General features: G+C 39.5%; 2 protein-coding genes across 3 annotated transcripts in view; one reads left to right on the forward strand and one right to left on the reverse strand.

The window, feature by feature from the left end:
- Positions 1–875: 875 nt before the first annotated feature.
- On the reverse strand, positions 876–24,282 carry LOC132386907 (heat shock protein HSP 90-alpha). 2 transcript variants are annotated; one of them, XM_059959270.1, is made up of 11 exons: positions 24,262–24,282; positions 6,235–6,399; positions 4,461–4,827; positions 4,222–4,355; positions 3,803–4,111; positions 3,550–3,715; positions 3,258–3,448; positions 2,833–2,980; positions 2,477–2,745; positions 1,321–1,654; positions 876–1,173 (listed from the first exon to the last, which is right to left on the reverse strand). In XM_059959270.1, exons 2-11 carry the CDS (start codon positions 6,397–6,399, stop codon positions 1,061–1,063), a joined length of 2,196 nt encoding a protein of 731 aa, XP_059815253.1. In that variant the 5' UTR covers positions 24,262–24,282; the 3' UTR covers positions 876–1,060. The 2 variants fall into 2 exon arrangements, with proteins under 2 accessions (XP_059815253.1, XP_059815249.1); XM_059959266.1 differs by lacking the exon at positions 24,262–24,282 and adding an exon at positions 6,865–7,005.
- Positions 24,283–24,477: 195 nt separating this feature from the next.
- The window catches only part of wdr20a (WD repeat domain 20a), a 41,284-nt gene continuing 39,802 nt past the window's right edge, over positions 24,478–25,959 (forward strand). Inside the window, exon 1 of the mRNA XM_059959305.1 lies at positions 24,478–24,754. Within this exon, the coding sequence (XP_059815288.1) occupies positions 24,506–24,754 (249 nt within the window). The 5' untranslated portion in view covers positions 24,478–24,505. The remainder of the gene's footprint in view (positions 24,755–25,959) is intronic.

Here is a 25,959-nt window from a genome sequence, read left to right on the forward strand (position 1 = left end):
CAGTTTACTGATCTTTTAATCAAATCATAGGTGGAGACTGAAAGCTTATCTGTTTAACTGTTCAGCAAGTTATTCAGGTATTCTCCCAATACTGCTGCGCTTTCTCTTTGCTCACATTAATTGTATGCAGTAATTTTTACTGTTAAGTGCATGTGTGATGAAGTGTAAGACTATTTAAAGGTAGCACATAACTTATCAGGTATGGCAATCCCTAGCGATTGTGTTTGTTCCTTACCACACCATGGGGTGTATCAGGCCATAACTTTGCTGTTTCTTTGGCATTTATCCCCCCCACTCCCAACGAGGCAGAGTTGCTAGCTTGACACTCAACTCAGCACCGATGGAAAGGGTGCAATGAGCCAGCTGGATCTGAAGCCCCGACCACTTGTCTTTTAAGTCCAGTGCTAACTAAGTACACCCTGGCTGGCCATCTCATTTATATATTCCAAAATCCATCCAGGGACAAACATTTTGAATCAAGCATTTCTCAACCCGTATTAATCAATGTTCAAGTGCCCAGAATTTCTCAATACTGTGCCAATTGTACAATTTATAATTATGATCTATTATGTTAATCTCCAACTTTGAAGAACAAGGGCAGGACAGAAATAAACTGCTTCAACTCAGCACCAAGGGAGTAGCGTTCAGAGTACAACTCTGAAGCAACTACATTCCAGGGCAGGGCTCCACTGCAGGTTAAAATGAATACAACAATCAAATTATTTATTTGACCTTGCAAGATCACTTTTCATTGTACCTGCAGAGGGGCACTTGCTGACAGCGAAGCCAACTTCTAGATTACCCTGATCAGTTTGAATTGCAATTACCGTAAACTGAAAAAGAGTTGGTGTGCAAGTTATTACACATATTCAGGATGGGATTGAATCTTAGTATTTTTATTTCACAACATATGCTCAAGTTATCTAACCTGTTTACTTATATTTACTTAACAGATTACAAAACTGACCCATGCTTCAGACAATATTACAGTTGTGTTGACTACTTGTCTCTTAACATGACTGCCACAGCCCTTCAGAACAAGTATATTAGCATTCTTTGTTCAGTCAACTTCTTCCATTCGTGAAGTATCATCATCATCACCTTCCAATGGTGGCATTTCTTCTGTACTTGTTGGGCCTGCATCATCCACGACAGGATCTTCCTCATCAATACCTAGACAGGAAGAGTCACATGATTAGTATTTGTTTAAAATAGAAATAAAAGGGAGACACCTTAACTTGGCCTTGCAAAAAACACAAGGCACATTACTTAAGTTTTAAGTTTGAGGAGTCAATTGAGAAAACTGTCACTCATACTAACCAAGACCTAGTTTGATCATCCTGTAGATGCGATTTGCATGAGTTTGTGGATCTTCCAATGAAAAGCCAGAAGAGAGAAGTGCAGTCTCAAAAAGAAGAATGACCAGATCCTTTACTGATTTGTCATTTTTGTCAGCTTCTGCTTTCTGTCTTAGTGTTTCAACAATTGGATGGTCAGGGTTTATCTCCAAGTGCTTCTTAGCTGCCATGTAACCCATTGTAGAGTTGTCTCTGAGTGCCTGTGCCTTCATGATTCTTTCCATGTTGGCAGTCCATCCATAAGTACTGGTTACAATGCAACATGGAGAGGCAACTAAGCGATTAGAAACTGTCACCTGTGGTTTGGTGGTGGGTGGGGAGATGGGAGGAAAAGAAAGACGCTTTATCAGGAACTGTCCATAATCATGCACGATTATACCATTAGTCCTCCATCAACTCCTCCAAATAAATTTGTGATGATTAAAAATTTCCCATTCATGTCTTGCTATTGATCTGACAATTTATATTACAACTTTTTTGTTGCTCAAGTCTCATACCCTGATTAATTTCCTTCAGTAAAGTCCCCTTTAAAATCCACTAAGACTTAATTTTTGGGGAGGTGACCCAAAATGCTTATATTGTTTGCCAATTCTGAACTGGGCTCACTTTCAAGAACACTTCATTTTACATTTGATAATCATTGCTTAATTATCATTTTTTTTGCACTTGCTATTTTTTTTGCAGTGGTTGTCTGCCCTGTTGGTTATGGTTGTTCATTGATTCTGTTATGTAAGAAAATGAATTTTAGGGTTGTAGTGACATACGTACTTTAATAAACTCTTTTCAAACTCCAAAATCCGAATCATACGTAGTTTGGCAAATTGAAATTTCCATGGCTGGGTTAACCAAGTTTGTTCATGTACTAATCCTTGAAATTGGACGTTTCCCTTACAGTACCCCTTCCAACTGCCTGTAAACCTTATTCCCAAAATGAGAGTAGATACTGCAAAATACAAGGCTTTATCTTCCAACTCAAAACAAAAACCAAACAGAATTTGTGGTGCAGAATTACAGTAGCTCTTTAAAAAAGTGCTTAATATAGTCAATTGACTTAAGATACACTGGCACTTTGTTCAAAGATCAATTTAGTGAATACATCTAAAAAAAAGACAACATACTTTCTCAATTTTTTTCTCCAGTATGTCTTTCATAATCTTGCACAGGTTCTCAAAATTTGCTTTCTTTTCTTCCTGCTTCTTTTTCTCCTCTTCATCTTCTGGAAGTTCCAAACCTTCTTTTGTTACAGACACTAAAGTTTTCCCATCAAATTCTTTTAGCTGTTGCACACAGTATTCATCAATTGGCTCCGTCATGTAGATCACTTCTAATCCATGTTTCCTTAAACGCTCCACAAAAGCTGAATTGGCTACTTGGTCCTTGGTTTCTCCTAAATATTAAAAAAAAATGCAATGCTTAAGTTCAGAAACCATGTGCAATTAAGAATTCAATTAGATGAGTTCTGCACTTTACATACCAGTTATGTAGTAGATATGTTTCTGATTGTCTTTCATACGTGAGACATAATCTTTGAGCGATACCATTTCATCCCCACTCACTGAAGTATGGTATCGGAGCAATTCAGAAAGCTTTTTGCGGTTCTGAGAGTCCTCATGGATTCCAAGCTACAAGGAATTAAAAACAATTATTAAGCGAAACCAAGAACAAACTTTGAATCCTTAACACAAAAAAATCATATAAAACTTTGCAGTGTCGTTACTTACAAAGATATGCAGCCATAGAACAATTAGTTAACACTTTAAATATGGTCCCAAATTTAAAAATATAGTAAAAATAAATACAAAAACTGAAATGTAGTAATGCCCTATAAGACAACTTAAAGCACTAGAGATTCTCATGCAGCAATGTCCCAAGCTTGCATCATCTACCAATTCCATTTACCTTGAGGTTTTTCGAAAATTGCTCATACAATTTCTTGTAGTTTTCTTTGTCTTCTGACAGTTCTGTGAAGAGCTCCAGACATTTCTTTACCAGGTTCTTACGAATAACTTTTAGAATTTTGCTCTGCTGCAACATCTCACGGGAAATATTAAGAGGCAGATCCTCTGAGTCCACAACACCCTTAATAAAATCTAAGGAATGATGTTCAACATTAGGATTTTTCCACTGCAGCTTGCCCAAAACTACTTTTACTTAGCATAATCAGGTCTCAATCTTCTGAGAAAATACTCACTCAGATACTCTGGAATGAGCTCTTCACAATTATCCATAATGAAGACTCTGCGTACATACAACTTAATGTTGTTTTTCTTTTTCCTGTTTTCAAACAAATCAAACGGTGCTCTTCTTGGTGCAAAAAGCAGTGCTCTGAACTCCAGCTGACCTTCAACAGAGAAATGCTGCACAAAAGATATTAAATTAGTTTCATTAAACAACCAATTTGCCATTTAGTAAAAGTACCTAGTTTCATAGCATATCGAACTTACTTTCACTGCCAAATGTTCCTCCCAATCATTAGTAAGACTCTTGTAGAATTCTCCATATTCTTCATTTGTAATATCTTCAGGATTCCTTGTCCAAATTGGTTTGGTTTTGTTCAATTCCTCCTGATCAATGTATTTCTCCTTGATTTTCTTCTTTTTCTTCTTGTCACCCTCCTTCTTTTCATCTTCTTCCTCATCTGATCCAACATCCTCAATTTTTGGTTTGTCTTCTTCTGACGCATCATCCTCCTTCTTCTCTTCTTTCTCTTCTCCTTCATCATCACTAATCTCCTTATCACGCTCTTTCTCCACCTGTTCAGAACAAAGTCATAAGACATTTGTTTTGATGAACAAGTTCCTTTTCCTTAAAATGTTACCAATTAAAATTAAAAGCCAAAAAAAACTTCAGAGTTAAAACTTACAAACAAGGTGATGGGGTAGCCAATGAACTGTGAGTGTTTCTTCACGATCTCTTTGATCCTCTTTTCTTCTACATATTCCATTTGATCTTCTTTCAAGTGCAAGATCACCTTAGTACCACGACCAATCTCTTCACCTGAATGGAAAAATAATGGAAGTAACATTTCAACTCCCTGTCAAAAATAGTATACTATCAGGAAAGCATAAAGTTTACATTTTTTAAGATTATCCTCTTACTGACCGTGATCCAATCGTACTGTGAAAGATCCTCCAGCAGATGATTCCCATACATATTGATCATCGTCATTGTGTTTGGTGATGACAGTCACTTTTTCTGCTACAAGATAAGCAGAATAAAAACCAACACCAAACTGTCCAATCATCGAGATATCTGCACCAGCCTGTAAAGCCTCCATAAAGGCCTTTGTTCCAGACTTAGCAATGGTCCCAAGGTTGTTGATGAGGTCAGCTTTGGTCATCCCAATGCCAGTGTCTTGAATAGTCAAAGTGCGCTCTTTTACATTTGGTACAATGTCAATCTTCAGTTCTTTACCAGAATCTAGTTTGCTTGGATCAGTCAAACTTTCATAGCGAATTTTGTCAAGAGCCTTTAGTTTAAAAAGAAAGTAGTGTTAATGACTAAATAGGACTCAACTGTACAATTCCAAGGTCAAATCAAGCTACAGTTGTTCTGCAGTACTTGATCAATTCATCACTTGTAATTTCTTTCAAGCATCTGCAATTGATGACATTTGTTCCATCACTGTCTAATACTTAATAACAAAGCATCCAAAGACCCACAAAACTGAGTAAGAGCAAGTCATCCTCAATAGAAGGGACTGACTAAAGAAATATACAACTTACATACTACACACCCTATTTGAATACCTGATAGGCAAACACAGAAGCAAAAACTATAACCATGGTAAAGCATAAAGCTGTGTTGAAACAAAGCACATGCTTCAAATTCTTTAAAATTAAAAACCTGATCTCTTTGTGCTTATGCCAATAGGGACTTTACTGAAGTGGAAGACAGCACCACATAGTAATCCTGTACAAAATTCATATAATTTATGCCCAAGCTTGGATAGCTCAAGAAAAGCTAAAGTATTTCAATAAAGTAATTATTTTAAGATATGGTAGCCCTTGCTAGCATTAATTAAGAGCCACAAAGAAATGCTACAAATACATTGGAAGCATCTTAAAACCGGATATTCTCCATATTTATTCATCCACCACTGGGCTTAGTAAACTGACTCCTTCATGAACTGTGACAGATTACTGGTAACACGTGGATGGGGCGGGTGGGGTTTAAAAAAGGAAAATGGATGCACAGCAGAGTACAAAGTTAAAGCAGCCTTAGTATGGAGGAACAGAGGGATGTTAGGGCCAAAGCCGCAGACCCGCCGAAGTTGCTGAGCAAGTTGACAGAGCGGTTAAGGCGGCATATGGTGGGTTGGCCATTGGTGCCACGAGGCCATGGGGCAGCTCTGGAAAACTGGTTAGACAACATCTGGAGTATGGTGTTCAGTTTGAGAGGAAGGATGTGCAGACTGCCTGGATGACCTTTTCCCCTTTGGAGCAGAGGGCGAGTCTCAATAGCATGGACACCAACACCCATTCCCCAGGCCAACGTGAAAGGATGGCCTTTTAAGGGACTGGAGCAAGGTGTGGGAGGATGCTCGAGGTAGGATTTGTCTTTTTTAAAACCAGAGTGTTAAGTGCCATGAGTGGGTAGAGGCAGGAACATCAGAGACGTGAATGAATGGGGGGGCCACATGGAAGGGAAAGGTTAGACTCTCAGATGGGCCAAATGGTCCAGGTACAGCTCTGCGTGACCTGGGCAAGGCCAGTCCCTTTGTTAACAGGGACCAGCAATGGATGGATTCCCCATCAACCACAATTCCCTCGTCCTCCTTCCAGCAAAGCTGACCAGGAAAACGCTCAGTGACATTTAAACCGAATCAAACGGAAACCAAGCGAAATCTGGGCAAGCTATCAAATACAAAACTCACGTCAGAGGAGTTGGAAATGAGCTCCCTCAGAAAGATCTCTTTATTGGAATAAAATGTATTGATGATCAAGGACATCAATTGAGCAATTTCCGCCTGGAAGGCGAAGGTCTCCGTCTCCTCCTCCATTGGGGCGTCCTGGGTAACTATCGGAGTTTCCTCGGGCATCTGATTTTCACAGAAAAAAGAAACGTTACTCCGGCAAGTAGATAAGCTGAACGGCCGTCAAAATGGGAAACGAATAAAATATTGCCGATATTAACGATACCATGCAATCCCACATGCGCAAGGCATGCTCCACCCACCAGAGCAAGCTTCTAGAAAAGTCTCGGCGTTACCAGAAGCCTTCGCGCCGCAACGGCGTGACAATGAACTGACACGAGTGGCAGTTAAAAGAAATTTACACTGATTGTTAGATGGAACGCATTTCAGTTATTAAATACAATGAAAACCTCTCCACAGCATTATCCTCACCGGCAAATCGTGTTGAAAGTATGTAGATACCGGAACATCCGTTTGATTTGAAGTACTCAGATCTACAAATTACGTTTTTAAAATAATAGCCAAAAATTCACCTTTGACTGGATTTCTTTTCACGTGGGTCTTATTAATATACTCGAAACTTTTTTTTACCTTGATCAGTTTCCTGGGGACGCTGCCGCTTTGAAACCGCTCCCGGAGCACGACCACCTTAGCAAATGCAGGGGCAGGAGGCGGTGCGCCGGCTTTTATAAGGCGCCTCGACTTCGCGAAATTAAAGTTCGAGAAACATCTCGAACCCTCGTCAAGGCGCTGCGTTGAATTGTCAGCAGGCTCGACCAATCGGGACGTCCGGCCGCTCTTGCGGCCGAGCTCAGCGGCCCAATCAGCGGCAGGGAGGGCGGAGACGCTGGCGGTAATGCGGAAAGTGGTTCGAAATGAAGTCACAGAGCGCAGCCCGAGTTGCTGGAATTTTCTGCGCCATTGGGCGGGAGCGGCACGCTGGGCCGCCAAGACCCCGCCGTGCCGTGCTCAAACGCCCCCACTCACAGTATCATCTCCCCGGCCAACTGCGGGGTGCTCCCACCCGTTTTGTAAATTTGCGATCCGTGATCCCTCTTCCCTTCTGAAGCGGGTAGATCACCCACACTGGGAGGGGAAAAACACACACACACACAAATTCCCGACCGCTGTTTTAATTATTCTAGTGTAAGCCCTCGTTAGGGCTTTTGAATGTTAATTAATTTCCGACATTTTATAATAAAGCAACGCGCACAAAATGCTGGAGCAATTCAGCAGGTCAGGCAGCATCTGTGGAAATGAATAAACAGTCGACGTTTCGGGCTGACACCCCTTCTCAGGGCTACCTGCTGATTTCCTCCAGCGTTTTTGTGTGCTGCTTTGGATTTCCAGCAGCTGCAGAACTTCTTGTGTCTCTGTTTTATATAAAAGGCGTTTTTCCTGGTTAAGGCCGGGAAACGAGACGCACCCCGGCGTGCTAGATTTCCACTGGAAGGACGCGCAGCCCGCCTCCCATTGATGATGAAGAGGAGACGGGGTGGTTGCAGGCGGCGTCGAGGTGAAGGAGAGGGTGGAGAACGCCTCGACTGGCAAACACGCTTTCATTTACTTATATTTCAGGCTCTGGAACATTCTTTGAAGGTACGGCGGGAGCGAAGGCTGGAGGCGTAGTTGCTGCTTTTCCCATCAGAGACCGATCAGTGTTTTGAAGGAGAAAATACAGATTTAAATCAGAAAATGCTGCATATATTCGTCGGACAGCATCTGTGTGGCGAGAAAAAAGCTTACCTAATTTTATTATATTAGAAAAAAGCTGGAAAGATTCATCAGATCAGACAGCAAGAACAAAGAAAGGAACATTGTTTACGTTTTAGACTGATGATCTTTCATGGGAACTAGGAAAAGTTGTATACGTAAATAAGACCAGTGTTTTGAAGTTGCAGAGAATGCGGTGGGTAGAGGGAGATTTATTTTTGATAATAAATTTGGTAAGGAGAGACTGAATGACCGAAGTGGCTAAGGGGTACTAATCGCTAGAACGGGAGGGAAAAAAGCTAGAGTGAAAAATGTGAAATCCCTTGTTTGGTGGAAATCTGAAATTAAAGCATGCTGGACATAGTCGGCAGTTGTACTCTTCAGTATTTGTGCGAAGAGAAAACTGGAGTTAATGATACAAGTTGATATCCTTTTGTCAGGATTGACTAATTCTTGTACATACTCCATGCAAAAGCTGGTTTTCTGAAATTGTTGAATCAATGCCACGGGCTTTTACAGGTCTAGGTGAAAAAGATGATACGCTTATACCGGGCTTTATTGGAGCAGGTGTGAAGCGGAAGACAGAGATGGAAGTGTGTTACGTGAATTTGTGAAACGAGATGCTCCGCAAAGACAGTCCCTCAGTCTGCATTTGATTTCTTCAGTTTAGAGGATATTACATGGTGAGCACCAAATGCAGTATATTAAATTGGAAGGAGTAACAGAAATCACTTTCTCTGGAAAGGAGCTTAACATCTCCATTCTATTTGAAAATAATGTTGACAATATCTGCAATTTTTATAGAAATAAGGAAAGGTGAAGCCATAGAATAACTTGAAAACAACGTTAATAGTTATAAAACAGAATTTGCTTAATCAGGAGCCAATTTGGATCAAAAAGCATGGGGTGATGAGTGAATACAGACACACCTTTTCAACTAGCTCAAGGAGAATAAGGAAAACTTGATAGGATTACATTGGAACAGCTTGCTAAAGAACTAGCAGAGAGATGGATGAATGTTTCTACAGCTCAAAAGTAGATAGAAATTGTTAGTTATAGTTATGGAGATGAAATGAGCAGAAATATTGACAGCAAATATGTGACGTTTATTATATAGTTATAGGTTGTACTAGAGATAGATTTAGCAAGGATGATTATGGTAACTACCAGGCATCTAAAGTGGAGGTGATAGTGTGGTTGACCCAGACAATAGCTAGAGAATTGCCTTGTTGCATTGGGAAAAGTATGGCAGAAAATAATATTGAGCAGATGCTTCAATCTATAATTGATTGAAATGATAAGAAATAACTTCACTGTGATTGAAATTTTGAGAGCACACTAGTTAGTAAAGTTAAAAATGTGACTGTGTTTTGGGAACAAAGGATAAAAGGGGAATAGAAAGTGAAAATGATATTGGTATGAACTGTCCCAAGTTTAAGAAACAAATAAGATGAGAAGTCTTGCTGCCAATGCTGAGGGAGTAAAGCTAAGAAAACTTTGACAAAAACATTTATTTGAACTTGAAATATCAGTAGAGGAGATGGAGAATTGGTTTATTATGTACTGAGGTACAGTGAAAAACTTGCCTTGCGTATCATTCATACTGATCAATTCATTACAATAGTGTATTGAGGTAGTATATGGTAAAACAATACGAGTACAGAATAAAGTGTTACAGGGAAAATGCAGTGCAGGTAGATAATGTTCAAAGTAGATTGTGAGGTCAAGAGTCCATCTCATCTTACTAGGGAACCATTCAATAGTTCCCTAGTAAGATAGAAACTCTAAGCCTGTTAGTACATTCTTTCAGGCTTTTGTTTCTTCTACCTGATGGGAGGGGAGATGAGAGAGAATGGAGAGGGATAGGTTGGCTTTACTGAGACAGTAAGAAGTGTAGACAGCATCCATGGAGGGAGGTTAGTTTCCGTGACGTGCTGAGCGGTGTCCACAGCTCTGCAGTTTCTTGGGGTCATGTGTAGACTAGTTGCCATCCGGTTAGGTTGCTTTATATGGTACACTGACAAAAATCAGTGAGGGTCAAAGGGGGAAAAAACAAATATTTTTAACCCCCTGTTGAAAAAGAGGCACTTGTAAGTTTTCTTGGCCATAGCATCAATGTGGTTGGACCAGAACAGGTTAACTGATGATGTTGTCTCCTAGGAACATGAAGTTCTCAGCAGCACTATTAATGTAAACAGGAGCAGTTGCACCACATCCCTGGTCAATGACCAGCTCTTCTGTTTTTGCTGACATCAAGGGAAAGGTTGTGATCACACCATGTCACTATCCTCTCTATCTCCTTCTAAGCCCACTATGGTGGTGTAATTTGCAAACTTGTAGATGGAATTAAAGCAGAATCTGGCCATGCAGTCGTGAGTAGAATAGGGGACTGAGGTTACAGCCTCATAGGGCACCAGTGTAGAGGATCATCGCGGCCAACTTGAGATCTATCCTTATTGATTGTAGTTTGTTGGTCATTAAGTCAAGATTCAGTTGCAAAGGAGGAACATTGAGTAACAGATCTCGGAACTTGGAGATGATTTTGTTTCAAAATAAAGTACTGAAGCCAGAGTTGTCGTCAAACAATTGTCTAACATTGTATCTATCCTGTCCAAATACTCCAGAGTGTAAGGCCAGGGGGTTTACCCTCCCTTAGATCTGGTCCAATAGCAGATAAATTGCAGTGGATCAAGATTGTCTGGGAGGCTAGAGTTAATGCATACCATGATTAGTGTCTAGAAGCATTTCATGACAGTGGATGTCAGAGCCACTGGGTGGTAGTTATTTAGACTCATTACCCTGTTTATGTTGGGTACCAGGTTGATTGTGTACTTCTTAAAGTATGTGGAAAACCCAAATTAAAGCAGGAAGTGGTGAATGATGTCTGTAAGTACCCCTGCTCGCTAATCTGAATATAAAGGTTTTGAACTGAGAGATGAGATGACAAAGCACAAGAAGTGGGCAGAACACAGGGATCAAAACAAAGTAGTTTGCGTCACACTACATTTACAAGATCTAAGCAAGGTTAAGTGGTGGAAAATATAGCTGAGTGCAGATGGCACATTTCCAATGATGTCACTGTCATAGATTGCCAAGGGTCTTGTTCAGAAATAAATAGGAAATACTGAGGAAAGTCCACTAAGGGCTGTTAATACCCAATCCACACTGACTAATTTCACAACACCAAAAAGAGAGGAGTGGACATCACAGGAAAGCGAGCAAAATCAGCTCTCACCTCTGATTCTGACACCCTGTCCTTCTACTACACTGTTTAAATTGTCCAAATGTGTATCGTATCCTGCAGTAGGACCCGGGCACCGTTACAGCGAAACGCTCTGGCCCTAGACCACGCTGCCCAGTGACTTGCTTCAGGCCCAGATTTCAGCGTCCAGCCTGAAGCCGCTGTCAATTTCTCCAAAATTTGACCCAACATGTCTGTAGAACAATTTAACTGTTAGTATATATTATTTATCTATTTTTATTGCAAGACAACTCTGAGCTTTGCTGCTCAGCAGCTCCCAATTTAACCCTAGCCTAATCACGGGACAATTTACAGTGACCAATTAATCTACCAACCAAGTACATCTTTGGACTTCGGAAGAAAACCAGAACACCCAGGGAAATTCATGCAGTTACAGAAAACTCCTTGTAGACAGCGATGGGAAATGAACCCCAGTCATTTGTACTGTAAAGCATTGTGCTAACCTCTTTGTAACTGTGCTACCCATCCGTGCACCCATAAAATTATTTTCATTCAGGTACTCATTGAATTTCCCTCCTAAAAGATCTTGTTGGTTCTATTACACAGTGCGTTCCAAGTTGTAGCCATTTTCTTTGCATATAAAGAGTTTATGAAATTTATTAATAGATAACACATTTCTCTGTACCTTTCACTCTTCTCTTTAGATCTGTGTTCTGTTGTCCTTTAAAAAAATACTGCTTACTCAAACTCCTACCTATTACCCACTTTTCAAGTAATGCAACCTATGCCCCCCCCCCCATTTCCCCAGACTAGTTTTGTTGGTGAAATCACTCACTCTTGGATTATTTATTTAAATATCAAAGGCAGTAGCTTGATTCAGATCTTGAATCTGAGCCCTGCAGTACACTGTGCAACAAAACTATGTAACAGCTCCAATACCATGACCATTGTACAAACAATATGAAAATCCTAGAGAAATATAGCTAATTTCTGATGCATTTCATCTTCCAGATGACACACATTAGAGCAAGAATAGGCCAGTGTTGAGGTGCAAATCAACTGGGCTGTCTTGTCTTTGATGGGTTGAGAGTTTTGAGTGTAGTTGGAGCTGCTCTCATTTAGGCAAGTGGGGAGTACTTTTAATGTAGCTCAAAGAGAAAAAAATCTCTCAGTTTTTAGAGAGTACGAAATACAGCTAAAGCTACCACAAGCTGGTCTCAAAGCGGCCAAAAGGTCAATAAGGATAAAAAGTACTGGTAACATTAATAAAAAAAAATTCTGTTCTGAGCTGGGGTAATTTCAAAACCAAAAAAAAACTACAAATACTGGAAATACAAAATAAAAACATAAAATGTTGTAAATATGCAGTCAAGCAACCTCTATTGAGAGAGGAACAGTCAATATCAATCACCTTTCAGTCGAATTGTGCAGAACCATTAAGCATTCTAGGCTGATTTGGGTCTTCAAGCTCAATTTGTCATTCAACTGTACACATGTTCCTCTGGACCAAGGTGCACAACACAGTAAATACAAGTCACATACAACATAAATTAATATCAGCACAATTAAATTAATAAGAGGTGCATTCACAATGCATGTTAAAAAGTAAATAGTATAACGATACTGGCGTTTCATTTGTGATGAGACTTGGGTAGTGGGCAGGGAATTCAGTGGTCTGGAGAAAGAAGCCGTTTCCCACCTTAACAGTTCTTGTCCTAATGCTGTGGTACCTCCTGCTTGATAGTAGGGAGCCAAAGAGATTGTTGATTGGATGGGAAGAAATCATTGATAATGCTAAGCCCTGTATATGCAGCGCTCCTGATAAATATCTTTGACGGGTGGAGGAGAGACCTCAATGATCCTCTTAGCAGTCCTTGCAAATCTTTGTAGGGACTTAACCATATAACAATTACAGCATGGAAACAGGCCATCTCAGCCCTTCTCAAATGTGCCGAACACTTACTCTCATCTAGTCGCCTAGACTTGCAATCACATGCTTTACAATGTCATACCAGACAGTGATGCAGCTGGTCAAGACACTCTCAATGGTGCTCCTATAAAAATTGTTTAGAATGGAGGGTGGGGGGGTGGAGCCTCACTCACCTCAGTAAGTAGAGATGCTGCTGTGCTTTCTCGTCCAAAGAGGTGACATTGAGAGACCAGGTGAGATTATGTGTTATGTGCACACCCAGAAACTTCATGCTCCTAACTTTCTCCATGGAGAAGCCATTTATAAGCAATGAGGTGCGGTCTGCCTGTACCTTCCTAAAGCCCACAATCATCTCTTTAGTTTTGCCCATGATTAGACACCAGTTGTTGTGCTTTAACCATTCTCCCTCCTCTCTACACCATCTTGTCATCATTGTTGATGAGGCCAACCACTTTTGTGTCATCAGCTAATTTGATGATTCGGTTTGAACTGAATCTAGCAGTGCAGTCACATGTCAGCAACAGGCTGAGCATACAGCCCTCAGGGGGCCAGTGCTCAGTCTGATGGGAGTGAGAGATGTTTCTGCCAACATGGACTGACTGAGTCTTGATCTGGAAGTCCAAGATCCAGATAGAGAGACAGGTGTTGAGACTCAATGAGGACAGTTTGCCCACCAGCTTCTGAGGAATGATTGTATTAAGCGCTTAGCAGAAGTTGATAAACAGCGTCTCAGCACATGAGGCACCATTTTCCAGTTGGGACAGCATGGAGTGCAGTGCAGAGGCTATGTATGGCTCCAATGCCATCCCCACCTGGCCCTCAAAGAATACGACTAAAAGCGAAATAAAGGAAATAACATCGTCTACCACCACTATAATGAAGCCAGAAATTGATAATCAAACTTGGATCTAACAATTATGAATACAGTATTGTTATCCTAAATGTACAAGCCATCAGCAACAATATAATCTCCTGATATAAGCAAGTTAAAAAAAAACAGGGCAAATCAGAGATTGGCAGTAAAAGTCAAACAATCAAACCCAAACCATGGTACTGATATGGCACTTATCTGTCTTTTTAATCTGTTAAATAAACTGCGTACATTGGAAATCTTCTAGCTTGTTTCGTAAGAAAATCTATTTCTACCAAAGTTGGAAGAACTCCTGGTATCTAATTTTGTTTTTATGTGTACTATCTACAACAATAGTTATGATAAAGACCGGGAAAAGTTTTCAATTGGGATAATTGAATATTAGTTTTTTAAAATTGGACTGAAAGAACTCCTTTAAAGTACTGCAAATCACAGAACAATGAGATATTTTCAAGCAGGAGATTATTGGGGAACTGACTAAATTTGTTCCTAATAAAAGAAAGAATTCCTAGATCTAGACCACAATGGACACTGAGGGACATAGAGAAAAAGGTAAGGCAAAAAAGAAAATTTTAAAAACTAACTAATCAGAAAGGAAATTTAATAGACATTAGGGAATATTAAAATAATGTATATTGGCACAAAATAAGTCAAGGAAATAAGATATTTTGGGGGAAAGATAATAATGAAGAAAGAATAGGTCCTGTGAAGGACCAAAATAAAAGCTTGTCTGTGGAAGTGGAAGACATGCGTAGTTGTAAATGAACTTTTTGCCTCTTTTCATGGGAGAAGGCAATATGAAAGAAAATGGAATATTTACAGTGAAAATGACAGAGAAGACATATCCACTCTTGCCAATTTTTATTGGTGCACCATAGAAGGCATCATATCTAGACACATCAAAGCTTGGTAAGGCAACTGCTCCACCAAAACACACAAGAAATTGCAGAGTTGTGAACACAGCCCAGTACACCAACCTTCATTCTATTGACTGTCTACATTTCCTGCTGTGTCAGGAAAACAGCTAACATAATCAAAAACCTCTCCCACACCTGTCGTCCTCTCTTATCCAGTCAGAAAAAAAGATAGAAACCCCATTGTTGATAGACTATTGACTGACCTCCCAGATATAAAAGGATAAACTCTTGATCTCCCGATCTACTCCATCAAGGCCTTTGCACTCTTTTTGTCTATAGACACTGCATTTTTCTCGATTACCAATACTATATCTTGAAGTGTTTTCTTTTTACTACTTTGATATGTGTGGCATGATATGTCTGGAAGGTGCACAAAACAAAAACTTTTTACTGTATCACAGTATATGTGACTTAAGAGTACAGTGAAATAGAGAAATTTTAGTGTGCATGCTCACAGATATCTTAAAGAAGTGGGACAAATTGATATGGTGATTGAAAAGACATATGGGATACTTGCCTTTATTGGTTGAGGCATTAAGAGCAGGAATACTGTGTGAGAACAAGACAAAACAATTCAAAATGTCGCAGATGTTAGATATTTAAAATAGAAGCAGAATATGTTAGAAATACTAAGAAATTAGGCAAAGTGATCAAAATTCATATTTCATCTTAATTATTAAAAAAGACAGATCAAAATAATTGAGTAGTAACAGACATAGATTACAAAAGGAAAAGTCTGTGTTTGGGAAGCAGTTCAGAAAATCTGCTGGTCTGACAGTAGATGCACAGTGGAGAAATCCTTACTGGTTACATCATGCATCACTGCCTGGTATGGAAACACCAATGCTCATGAATGTAGAAATCCACAGAAAGTGGTGGATACAGCCTAGTCCATCACAGGCAAAGTAGTCCCCATCTTTGAGCACATTTACGTGGCACGTTGCCACAAGAAAGCAGCATCCATCATCAAGGACCCCCACCATCCAGGTCGTGCTCTCTTTTCGCTACTACCATCAGGAAAAAGGTACACAAGTCTTAGGTCCTACACCACTAGGTCTGAAACAATTATTACCTTTCAATCATCAGGCTCCTGAACCAGCATGGATAACTTCATTTACCACATCTCTGAACCGATTCTACAAGTTACAGACTCGCTTTCACGGACTCTACAATTCATCTTCTCAATATTATTTATTTGTACAGTTTTTCTTCTTTTACACATTGGCTATTTACTAATCTTTGTATGTTTATGTATAGTTTTTTGGTAAATTCTAGTTTGTATTTTCCCCTGTAAATGTCAGCAAGAAAATGAATCACAAAGTAATACAATATATGGTAACATATTATGTACTTTGATAATAAATTTACTGATTTAGACTAAAGTCTTGACCGAGAATGCTGGATTAGCTGCACATGTCTCAGGATATCAGTAGATGGCACTCTTAGTTTGGAAAACGTATGAACTCAAACTCAGGCCTAATTACAAACTGGCACATTGTTAAATGGACACATGTTGAATTGCAAACAGTAGTAGTATCACTTACTTTGTAATTCATCTGCGATGATAAAGATTTTTCTGAATGTCTTTAGTTAAAAGTAACTAATTCTTAAAGTCTGTATATACACAAGAACTGAAGAGTTTTAATTTTTATTAACCTTTTTTCACAGCACGTGGATGTCATGGACAACACAATTTCCACCCCTTCTTCCCCTTGATTTGACTGAGTTAAAAGCCATTTTAAAGTACAGATAAGAGTTGAACTTATTACTTGTTGCAGGATTGGAAATGAACTGATTGTAAGGCAATCTGGTCCATATCTGACTACAGAGACTTGTAAGACTGGAGAAGGTACTGAAAAGATTTGCAAAGATGTTACCAAGACTGGAAGGCTCGGTCATGTGGAGAGGCTGGATAGGGGCAATCTTTGCCCCTGGAGTGTAGAAGGCTGAGAGATGACCTTATATTAGTCTTTCCCCCAGAGCAGGAAAGTCCAAAAATGGAGGACATAGATCTGACGTGAGGGGAAAGGCTTAAAAGGGAGTGAGGGACAAATTTTTCACACAGAAGGTGGTATCTGTAACCAGTTGCCTGAGGAAGTTGTAAAGGCAGATTAATTATGACATTTAAAAGGATTTATACAGTTGCATGGGCAGGATTAGTTTAGAGATAGTAACATAAATGGAAAAGATTTAGTCCCATTTGCCTGTGTTTAGTGTGCCAAATGGGACATCAGTTCAGCAATTTGGTTGGCATGGACAATTTGAGCTGGGGGGCTCAATTTTGTGTTAATAGCTCAAGATTCTAAGTCAATCAGTTTGATTGGCATTTGGTACATCACCCAATTATTCATTCCAGCAACCATCAGTGTTTAAAGGTTGCAGTGCATAGCTTCTGCAAAATCAACTACAATTATTCACCTACACTACTCCTAATAGCAGTCCTCAAACCTGCAATCTCCTGCATCAAGGGTGAGGGCAGAAGGCAAGTGAGCAAAAGTTCAATTGGAGGCGACCCACGCCCTAAGTAACCACCACTCTAATTGGGAATATTATTTCTATTGCCGGGTCCAGATCCCGGAACTCCTGCGCTGACAGAATCACGTGAGTACCTTCAGAAAGAGCATTGCTGCAGTTGAGGAGAGAGCTCAGCACTAGCTTCTACAGGGCAACTGGAATAACAACATGATCTGCCAACAACATCCACATAACAAAACCCAAATTAAGGAGGGTAGATTTGGGCTATGCCTTTAATTGATTTCGACAAGTAATCTAATTCTTCAGCAGAAAGAGCATATCCTGTCTCCTCTGAGACTTTATCAAATAGACTGTGACTTAATTTTATGACAAAGCACACAAGTAAACAAAATCTACTTGATAAGATACTAGACTGCAACTGGCAGTCAAGCAACAAGCTCCAGCAGGTTCAACACTTAATAAAACAGAAAATGAGAGAAAATTATTTTAATAACAATTATAAATATGAGAAAATCTGCAGATGGTGGAAATCTAGGCAACACACACAAAATGCTTGAGGAACTCAGCAGGTCAGGCAGCGTCCATGAAAATGAATAAACAGTCAGCAATTCAAGCCAAGACCCTTCTTCAATAATGATTGCTGCCAACTTCTATGCTGCTAACGGAAAGGTTTAAAGGATATGCGGAAACACAGGCAACTGGATCTAGCTCAGGCAAGTTGGCTGGCATGAAAAGTTGGGCTGAAAGGCCTATTTTCTGTGTTGTTTAACTCTATGACTCCATGTCACACAACTCTGAATACTTATTGTCACCTATAATTCAGAGTTTGATTTTTATCATTTATATTTCTAATTTTGTCTACAAGTTAGCAGTACTAATAACTGCAACCTGTTGTTACTGGTTGTGAAACATTCCATTATCAATGAAAAACTTTAGCACAGATTTATTAGCTTGTTATGCTAATGACAGTGCTGTATGAGAAGTTAACAATAAAACCAAAATAGTTCTTAACATATTATTTTGCAAGATTGATATAGCCCAAATGTCACAAGCAGTATGTTTATTTTTATGGTTCCACCATGTCACAGGATTGAAAATGGCTGCTGCAGAGGGATGTATACTCAGCCACCTCCATCATGGGCACTATTCCTCCCACTATCAAGGACACCTTCTAAAACCAGTGCCTCAGAAGGTGACATACATCATTAAGGACCCTCACCATCCAGGAAGACATATCCTCTTCTCATTACTATCAGGGAGGAGGTACAGGAGCCTGATGACACACACTCAACACTTTAGGAACAGCTTCTTCCCCAACGCCATTGGACTTCTGAATGGTTCACGAACACAGCCTCACTAATCTGCTCCTTTTGCATTATTTATTTATTTTATATAATTTCTTTTTGTAGTATTAATTTTAAAAATATATTGCTCTGTAATACTGCCATAAAACACCAAATTTCATGACATATAAACCTGATTCTAATACATATATACTAGTATGTTCCTTGTCGTATTCCTTTGTAAGTTTGGATGATGATTTGTGTGACCATCTTGTGCCATTTGGAGAATGTTAAGGAGGTTTAGTAAAATCAGAAAAGCCAGTGTTAATAACTTCCCTTTCTTTTAAAATTACAGATATTTAAAATATGAAAGTTAATGTTTAGGCAATAAGTTCTATTTTTGGTTACGATTTGAAATCTAGTCTAATGCAATTTGGTCAGAACAATTATTCTCCACAGCACATAACTTAAACCATGCATGTGAAGCAATTGGCAGTGAAATTAAATAGTCTCAAAAATGAGGCTAATTAATAATAATTAGCAAAAAAAAAATCACTTGCCTATAAGAAGGATATAATTGCACTGAAGAGTATATGGAGGAGATTCACCAGGTTGTTGCCTGAGATGATACATTTAAGAGGGGGCAAGTAGGATTGTATTTGGGGTTCTTAGAGCTGAGGTGATGAGGGCTGCAGGGTGGTTGGATTCGAAGAAGTGTGCACAATTATCAAAGGCAATGCAGAGGGAAACCTTTCCTAACATCAGAGGTGTCTCAAACTCAAGTGTGTAATTTCACTGTAAGAGGTTTCAGGGGATCTGAGGAGGTATTTGGAACCTGAGATATGTTGCTGGAGGTGGTAGTGGAGGCAGGGACCTTCACAACTTTTAGGTAGCGTCTAGAGAAGCACTTCATTGCCAAGGGATAGGTGGCTACAGGCCAATTGCTGGTAACGGAATTTGTTTAAATGATAGTTAGCCTAGACATGGTGGATCAAATGGCATGTTTCTGTGCTTTATGAGTTATAGAGGAAGGTTAAATAGGTTAGGATTTTATTTCCTAGAGCATAGGAGAATGAGGGGAGGTTTGATTAAGGTATACAAAATTATGAAACCATAGATATTGCGTCCTTGTTGTCAATGTCCAAGGCAATATGCAAGCCATAACAGTACAATATAGAGAGCAAGCTGTTGCCCATGTAGCAGGCTCCCCTCTCCACACAGCTGATGAATCCAAAGGAACGGCAAAGATCAATACAGTTTGGCACCAGCAGCATCTCTGGAGTTGCCAGTCAGTGTTGAACTCAATGCAGGGCTGCCTCAAGGACCCCAGCTCTGGATTTTTCCTTGGGGTTTACTTCCAAAGCCTCCTCCATGAGGGGATATGGCAGCAAGACAGTGGAGGTTTGAGGTCAATTTTCCTTCTCCTAGATGAGCTGCCAATCATGGTTGATGAGCCCTATCTGCAGAGAGCAACTGGTTGTTATGCACTGGCTGTTCCATCAGTAAAAATAGTTCCACCGGGCTTATTGGGTAAGTTACATGTGATGGCCAGGAATTGGAATTTGGCTGTCAGAGGCTATCTGAGGTGCACAGCATTAAGAGCATTTAATGGGAGGTTATCCACACTAACACCCCCTCCCTTGCTATGACATGAGGGGTATAGATGGGGTAAATGCAAGTAGGTTTTCTCTCCCACTGAGGCTGGGTGAGACAAGAACTAGAGGTCATAGGTTAATGGTGAAAAGTAAAATTTTTAGGGGAACCCGAGGGAGGTGAGTGTGGAATGAGCTGCCCATGGAAGTTGGATAAGTATATGGATGGGAGGGCTATAGAGAGCTATGGTCCAAGTGTGGGTTGGTGGGATGAGAGAGAATAACAGTTTGACACAGTCTTGATGGGCTGACAAGCCTGTTCCTATGCTGTAGTGCTCAGTGACTGAGATACAGTGAAAAGCTTGTCTTGCACACCATCAACAGTGATATTGGAAAAGGTACTACAATAACAGAGCACAGAATGTGCAGTGCAGGTAGACAGCAAGGCGCAAGGTCATAATGATAATCAAGAGTCTACCTTATCGTACAAGGGAACCATTCAATAGTCTTTTAACAATGGTCACAAAATGCAGGAGGAACTCCAGCCTCAATGGAAAAGAGTGAACAGTCAATGTTTCGGGCTGAGACCTTTACCATAGATGCTGCCTGGCCTGCTGAGTTCCTCCAGCATTTTGTGTATGTTGCTTGGATTTCCAGCAACTTCAGATTTGTTTGTGTTTATTAACAACGGAAATAGAATTTGTCCTTGAGCTTGGTGGTACATGTTTTCAGGCTTTGTATCTTCTGCCCACTGGGAGGGGGAAGAGAGAATTTCTGAGGTGGGTGGGAATCTTTGATTATGATAGAGGCAGTAATTGTAGAGCGAGTCCATAGAAGGGAGTCTGGTTTCTAGGCTGTGCCCACAAATCTCTGCAGTCTTCTGGAATTCGTCTCAACAAGGACTATGCTATGGTCATTCTCACCAATCTTTTAAAAAAATGGACAGACAGTAGACTTATCTCATATTAAATGACCCAGTCTGTTGGCTACATCCTTCAAGACTGGGCCAATGAGGATGCTACAACCCACTTTGGGTGTTCACCACCCATAATCTATTCTTGCCAATTTCAGTGCTTCTTCCAAGTGTTGCTCATCAATATGTAGTAATCTAGAAAAGATTTACTTGGTCAGCAAAATAAAACAACCTAATGCAATTGCTGGAAGTCTGAAATAAAAACAAATTGTTGGGAGTAGGTTATCTCCTGTGGTTGGTAGTGTTTTACAGGAACTAAAAAGTTACAAAACCTTACCGTTATTTGACCTGGTGGCATAAAAAAGGAATTAAAAAGACATTCTCCATACAAACGATGTATCTATGTAAAATGCAAAGAAGAAATTAGGTAAAGATGCCTTTTAGTGACAGGGAATCTATTATCTAATCCAGGAAGACAGTAAAATATATATATTTTTAATTCATCAACACAATAGTTCTTCACTGGTGCACCAGAAACTGCAGATGATGATTACTGCAGCATGTTTGAGGTGAAAGCACAGCCTAGTAGATCAAATGGCAGACTCTGCATGGCCACCTTTCACAGCAATGAAAAACGATAAATCCTTTGAAATGGATGACAACAGATGTCAAAAATAGTTAACTTCAGAAAACTTCTGAAGAAAGCACAAAGTGGAACATTTTTTCCCCTCAGCAATCTGCAGAATGCTTGTCAAAACTGTTTCTGTAGAAGATCTCTGTTCTTTACTTAAATAGTCTGAACTACGTACACTGACATGTTTTTGCTAAGAATTCTGTTTTTCCAGTTAGTAACTGGAACCTGTTCCCCACCATCCAACACTGGTAATGTATTGTTTTCTAACTCCCCCACCCCTATTTTCTGTATCATACCCCTCCCCTCCCCTATCTGGATCTCTTGCCCACTGTTATCATAGTATCATCTCCAATATTTTCTTTGCCCTTCTCACTATTTTTCTTATCTATTGCTTGGGATCATTTGTATTATATGAAAGTTGAAAATAAGAATAACACTGCCTTTCTTAGAAGCATTATTCCACTCTTTCACTGCTCTTTTACATTCATCCATCCAACAGGAATACTCTCCTTTTTATTATCTCCCAGTGATCTAGGAATTAATTCCTCAGCTACTGAGTTGAGTACAGAGCACAAAGGTACTATTACTCAACTCAAAACCAAATGATCAGGAAATATACTTTCACATAAATCATAAAATATATCCCAATTTGCCTTTAAAAAAAAATCCATCTGGGGATACAAGAACATTTCCTCTGATATACATCTATTACCATCCTACAGATAATGGGGAAAATGATCACTCCCCACTTGTACCATTACACTCCCTTGCTCTTTCGTCCGATACTAGCGTAATGTTCATAGCAGAAAGTGTTGTTAAATAAATTTATCCTAGTACTCCTACCATCATTCAAGCACACCAAGCACTTTTTCTTCCAGCAAGTCTTAAACCACTGTCCCATTCACTTTTGTGTTACTACAATCTCACATAGTACCATGAGCTTTACAATCTCCACAGCATGTAATTTTATTTTTCACCCATTTCCACCACCACTTTCCAATATATCAGGTGTTAACCTTTAACAAGGGTTATAAAAATTATCTGTACTTTACTATTCTTTCCCCAAATTTCAACCACAATTGACTCAAAAAAAAAACCCCAATCACCAAAACTGTGTGCTATCCCATTTTTGATAAGGTAGCCACCCCTCTTCCATCGCCCAATTTCTAATCCCATCTTACTTCAACATAGCCTTGTAACTTAAAACTTAGACAAGATTTCAACCACATTTTCATCAGGTTTATTTGGTAAATCTTCAATAAATTTCTTAAACTCTTGACCATTAGCTAACTGGCTTCCAACATTCCATTGTAAGATTAGAAAAACTATCAACAACCCTCCTGTGAAGTCTGAATGTTACTTACTCCTCCTTGTAGGGGATCATTAATTAGAGTTAAGTTTTTTATCTCTAGCTTTTATGCATCTTTAAATATAATTTTAACTTTTTTCTGTCCTACTTTTAGTTCGAGCTGCAAAATTTACCATATCTGCCGTGAAAGTGACAGACTTTAGTTTACCAACAATCAGAAAATCATTTGTTATACAATTATGTACTTTACCCACTTTTTAAACTATCTGTATTCTGGATATTAATAGGTCTCATGGATACTGTCTTCTGTACTTTTTACAGAGCCTCTGCATATAATATGCCCATTTCTACTTGAACATGCTGCACTTTTTAACAGTTTTACAATATACAGGACACCCTGTACAAGCAGAGCTATGTTCCCCTCTATCATTCCTACAATTTAGCTTAATGTCTTCTCCACAATTGCCATAATCATGTTCTCTATCACATCAAACAAACCGCTTTTTACCCTTACACACAACTGCTACACGACCAAATGTCTAGCACTGAAAACATCTCAGAGACTCAAACAATATAAACTCATACAACCTAAATTAACCCTATCCATCAACATTTATCCCATCAAATTTTATCAACACCAGTAAGTCATCTGTTCCAACTCCAGCACAAAACCCTTTCAAACATTTGGTGTCCACAACTTTTCCCGATTAAACTATTTTTAACCTGGTTCATGGATACATCTAGAGGCACACCAGAATATTCCCCAAAGCCAATGTCATTCGATATAATTTATTGGTGTTACTTTTCTTCCTCCCACAGCTTTTAACCCCAAAGCTTTCTCACATTACTTACTTTACAAAATACTACAGGTGCCCCAGTCGTCTCTTACAGGTTTTAAGTCCACAATGATTTTTTTTCAAATCCTAAATTACAGCGATATCAGAAACAGGCCCACAATCAAACTCAATAAAACATTACACTCTTTCTTTTTATTTGAATCCTGTCCAGAGCCTTCATCACTTGACGATGAACTACCACAGTCGGCCGCTTTCCCAGAAACTTATCATTCGCCTTCCTTCATACATCTCCTATCACCCTGCACCACCCCTGCCTGAGAGAAAGCTCCCAACAACGGGCTCAGTACCCTACTTCAAACCCTTAAGTAGCTCCTGTGACTGCGGCTCGAATCTCAACGAGTCCCCGAAGGTCGCATCGGTATCCCGCCACAGTTTAACTTCCGGTCATTCCGACGAAGGAACGCAAACGGCGTCACTTCGCAAGTTACGCACAGGCTCAACGTGAAGACGTCATCGCCTTGTCAAGCCGGCGGAGCGGTCACGCAGGCGTGCTGAGTAACATCCGGGCTTGGATAGGATGAATCCTAAATTACAACATGGCGACGGAGGGAGGAGGGAAGGAGATGAACGAAATTAAAACCCAGTTTACTACCAGGGAAGGTGTTTATAAAGTGTTGACCCACTCTGAATACAGCCGGCCCAATAGGGTGCCTTTTAATTCTCAAGGATCCAATCCAGTCAAGGTGTCATTCGTAAATGTGAACGACCAGTCCGGCAATGGGGACAGAATCTGCTTTAATGTGGGCCGGGAGCTGTACTTTTACATTTACAAAGGCATAAGGAAGGTAAACATCAAGATGTTAATTTTTGCGGGGGTGGGATCAGTGAATGGGAAACAAAAAGTGCTTGTGTACATTGCACAGTGTCTGGTTAGCAATGAGTTGTTATTGCGGCTATTGAGGGTGGGAGCTGAGCTGACCCCTCAAACCCAGCTTGTCAGCTATAAACCGCACCACCTCCCCAATGAGCAATTATGGAAGTCGCGTTCAGTTTGCAAACACGTTTGGATTAGTGCAGTGGATTAAATCAACGTGAGTTTGCAGAGATTCCATGGTAGTGCTGTTGGCTCATTTTGTATATGATTGCTTGTGCACTTACTAAACTAAATTTCAACATTTAGAATAATATGTGGAAAGAATTGAAATATAGCACAATTTAAATACTGTTTGAAAATTGTCAAAGGGTTGCTTTGTTTTTGTACAAAATGACCCGGGCAAGGTTCAAAATGTTGCCTTTTTTATACGTAGTTTAAAACTGTGAAATTAGAATAGTGGCTGATGAATGTAGTTCATTCAAAATGTAGTTCTAGTGAAGAAATTTTAATTTGGACGAGAGGTTAAGAATGTTACTGGGTACACCTTGTTGGACTTGCTTTTAGAATATGATGATTTAGAATGATTTGAACATTAATGATTCATGTATTTATATGCTTTTTAAAATCTTTGTGCTACTTGCAAAAACAAATTTTGTATTTTACATTGATTTGTTTTTTTGAAATGTATCTATTTAACTTGTGAACAACATTGATCTACTAGTTCAAGTACTAGTTCCAGGTCCAGTAGCTGTTTATTTTTGAAGGAGCAAAATATATTTGTTGAAAAATAATTACATGGATATAATTGGAGGCCATGTTAAAAATATTATTGAAGCTGTTGAATGTTGTTCTTAAAAGAAGTGATATTGATTTGACCAAGTGTGTTAGATGGGGTAGGCAGAAAGTGTGGTGATTAATTAAACATAAATCAAATGGAAAAGCATGAATACAGAGTACATTTCTTGAGCTTGAATCTGAACTAGCTAGTTAGAATAGGTTAACATGTGCAGTTATCTATCTTGTGCAGAACAGCAGTGTTTTCTATTTTGCAAGTTTGAATTATGGAAAAATTAACAGCACTTAAGTACTTTGAAAGATGTTGTGAATTATTAAAAATACACAATTGTATTTATGGACCAAAGAAGATCTGGGCATGAGACTAAATATGAGGTTTCA

The sequence above is a fragment of the Hypanus sabinus genome, chromosome 2 (assembly GCF_030144855.1).
Source record: "Hypanus sabinus isolate sHypSab1 chromosome 2, sHypSab1.hap1, whole genome shotgun sequence".
NCBI lineage: Eukaryota > Metazoa > Chordata > Chondrichthyes > Myliobatiformes > Dasyatidae > Hypanus > Hypanus sabinus.

Coding starts and splice junctions, on each gene's coding strand:
- LOC132386907 (XM_059959270.1), bottom strand. CDS start 6,399: ATGCCCGAGGAAACTCCGATAGTTACCCAGGACGCCCCAATGGAGGAG. Junction 4,828..6,234: donor TCATTTCCAACTCCTCTGAC/GTGAGTTTTGTA, acceptor TTTAAACTAAAG/GCTCTTGACAAAATTCGCTA. Junction 1,655..2,476: donor TGGAGAAAAAAATTGAGAAA/GTATGTTGTCTT, acceptor ACCAAACCACAG/GTGACAGTTTCTAATCGCTT.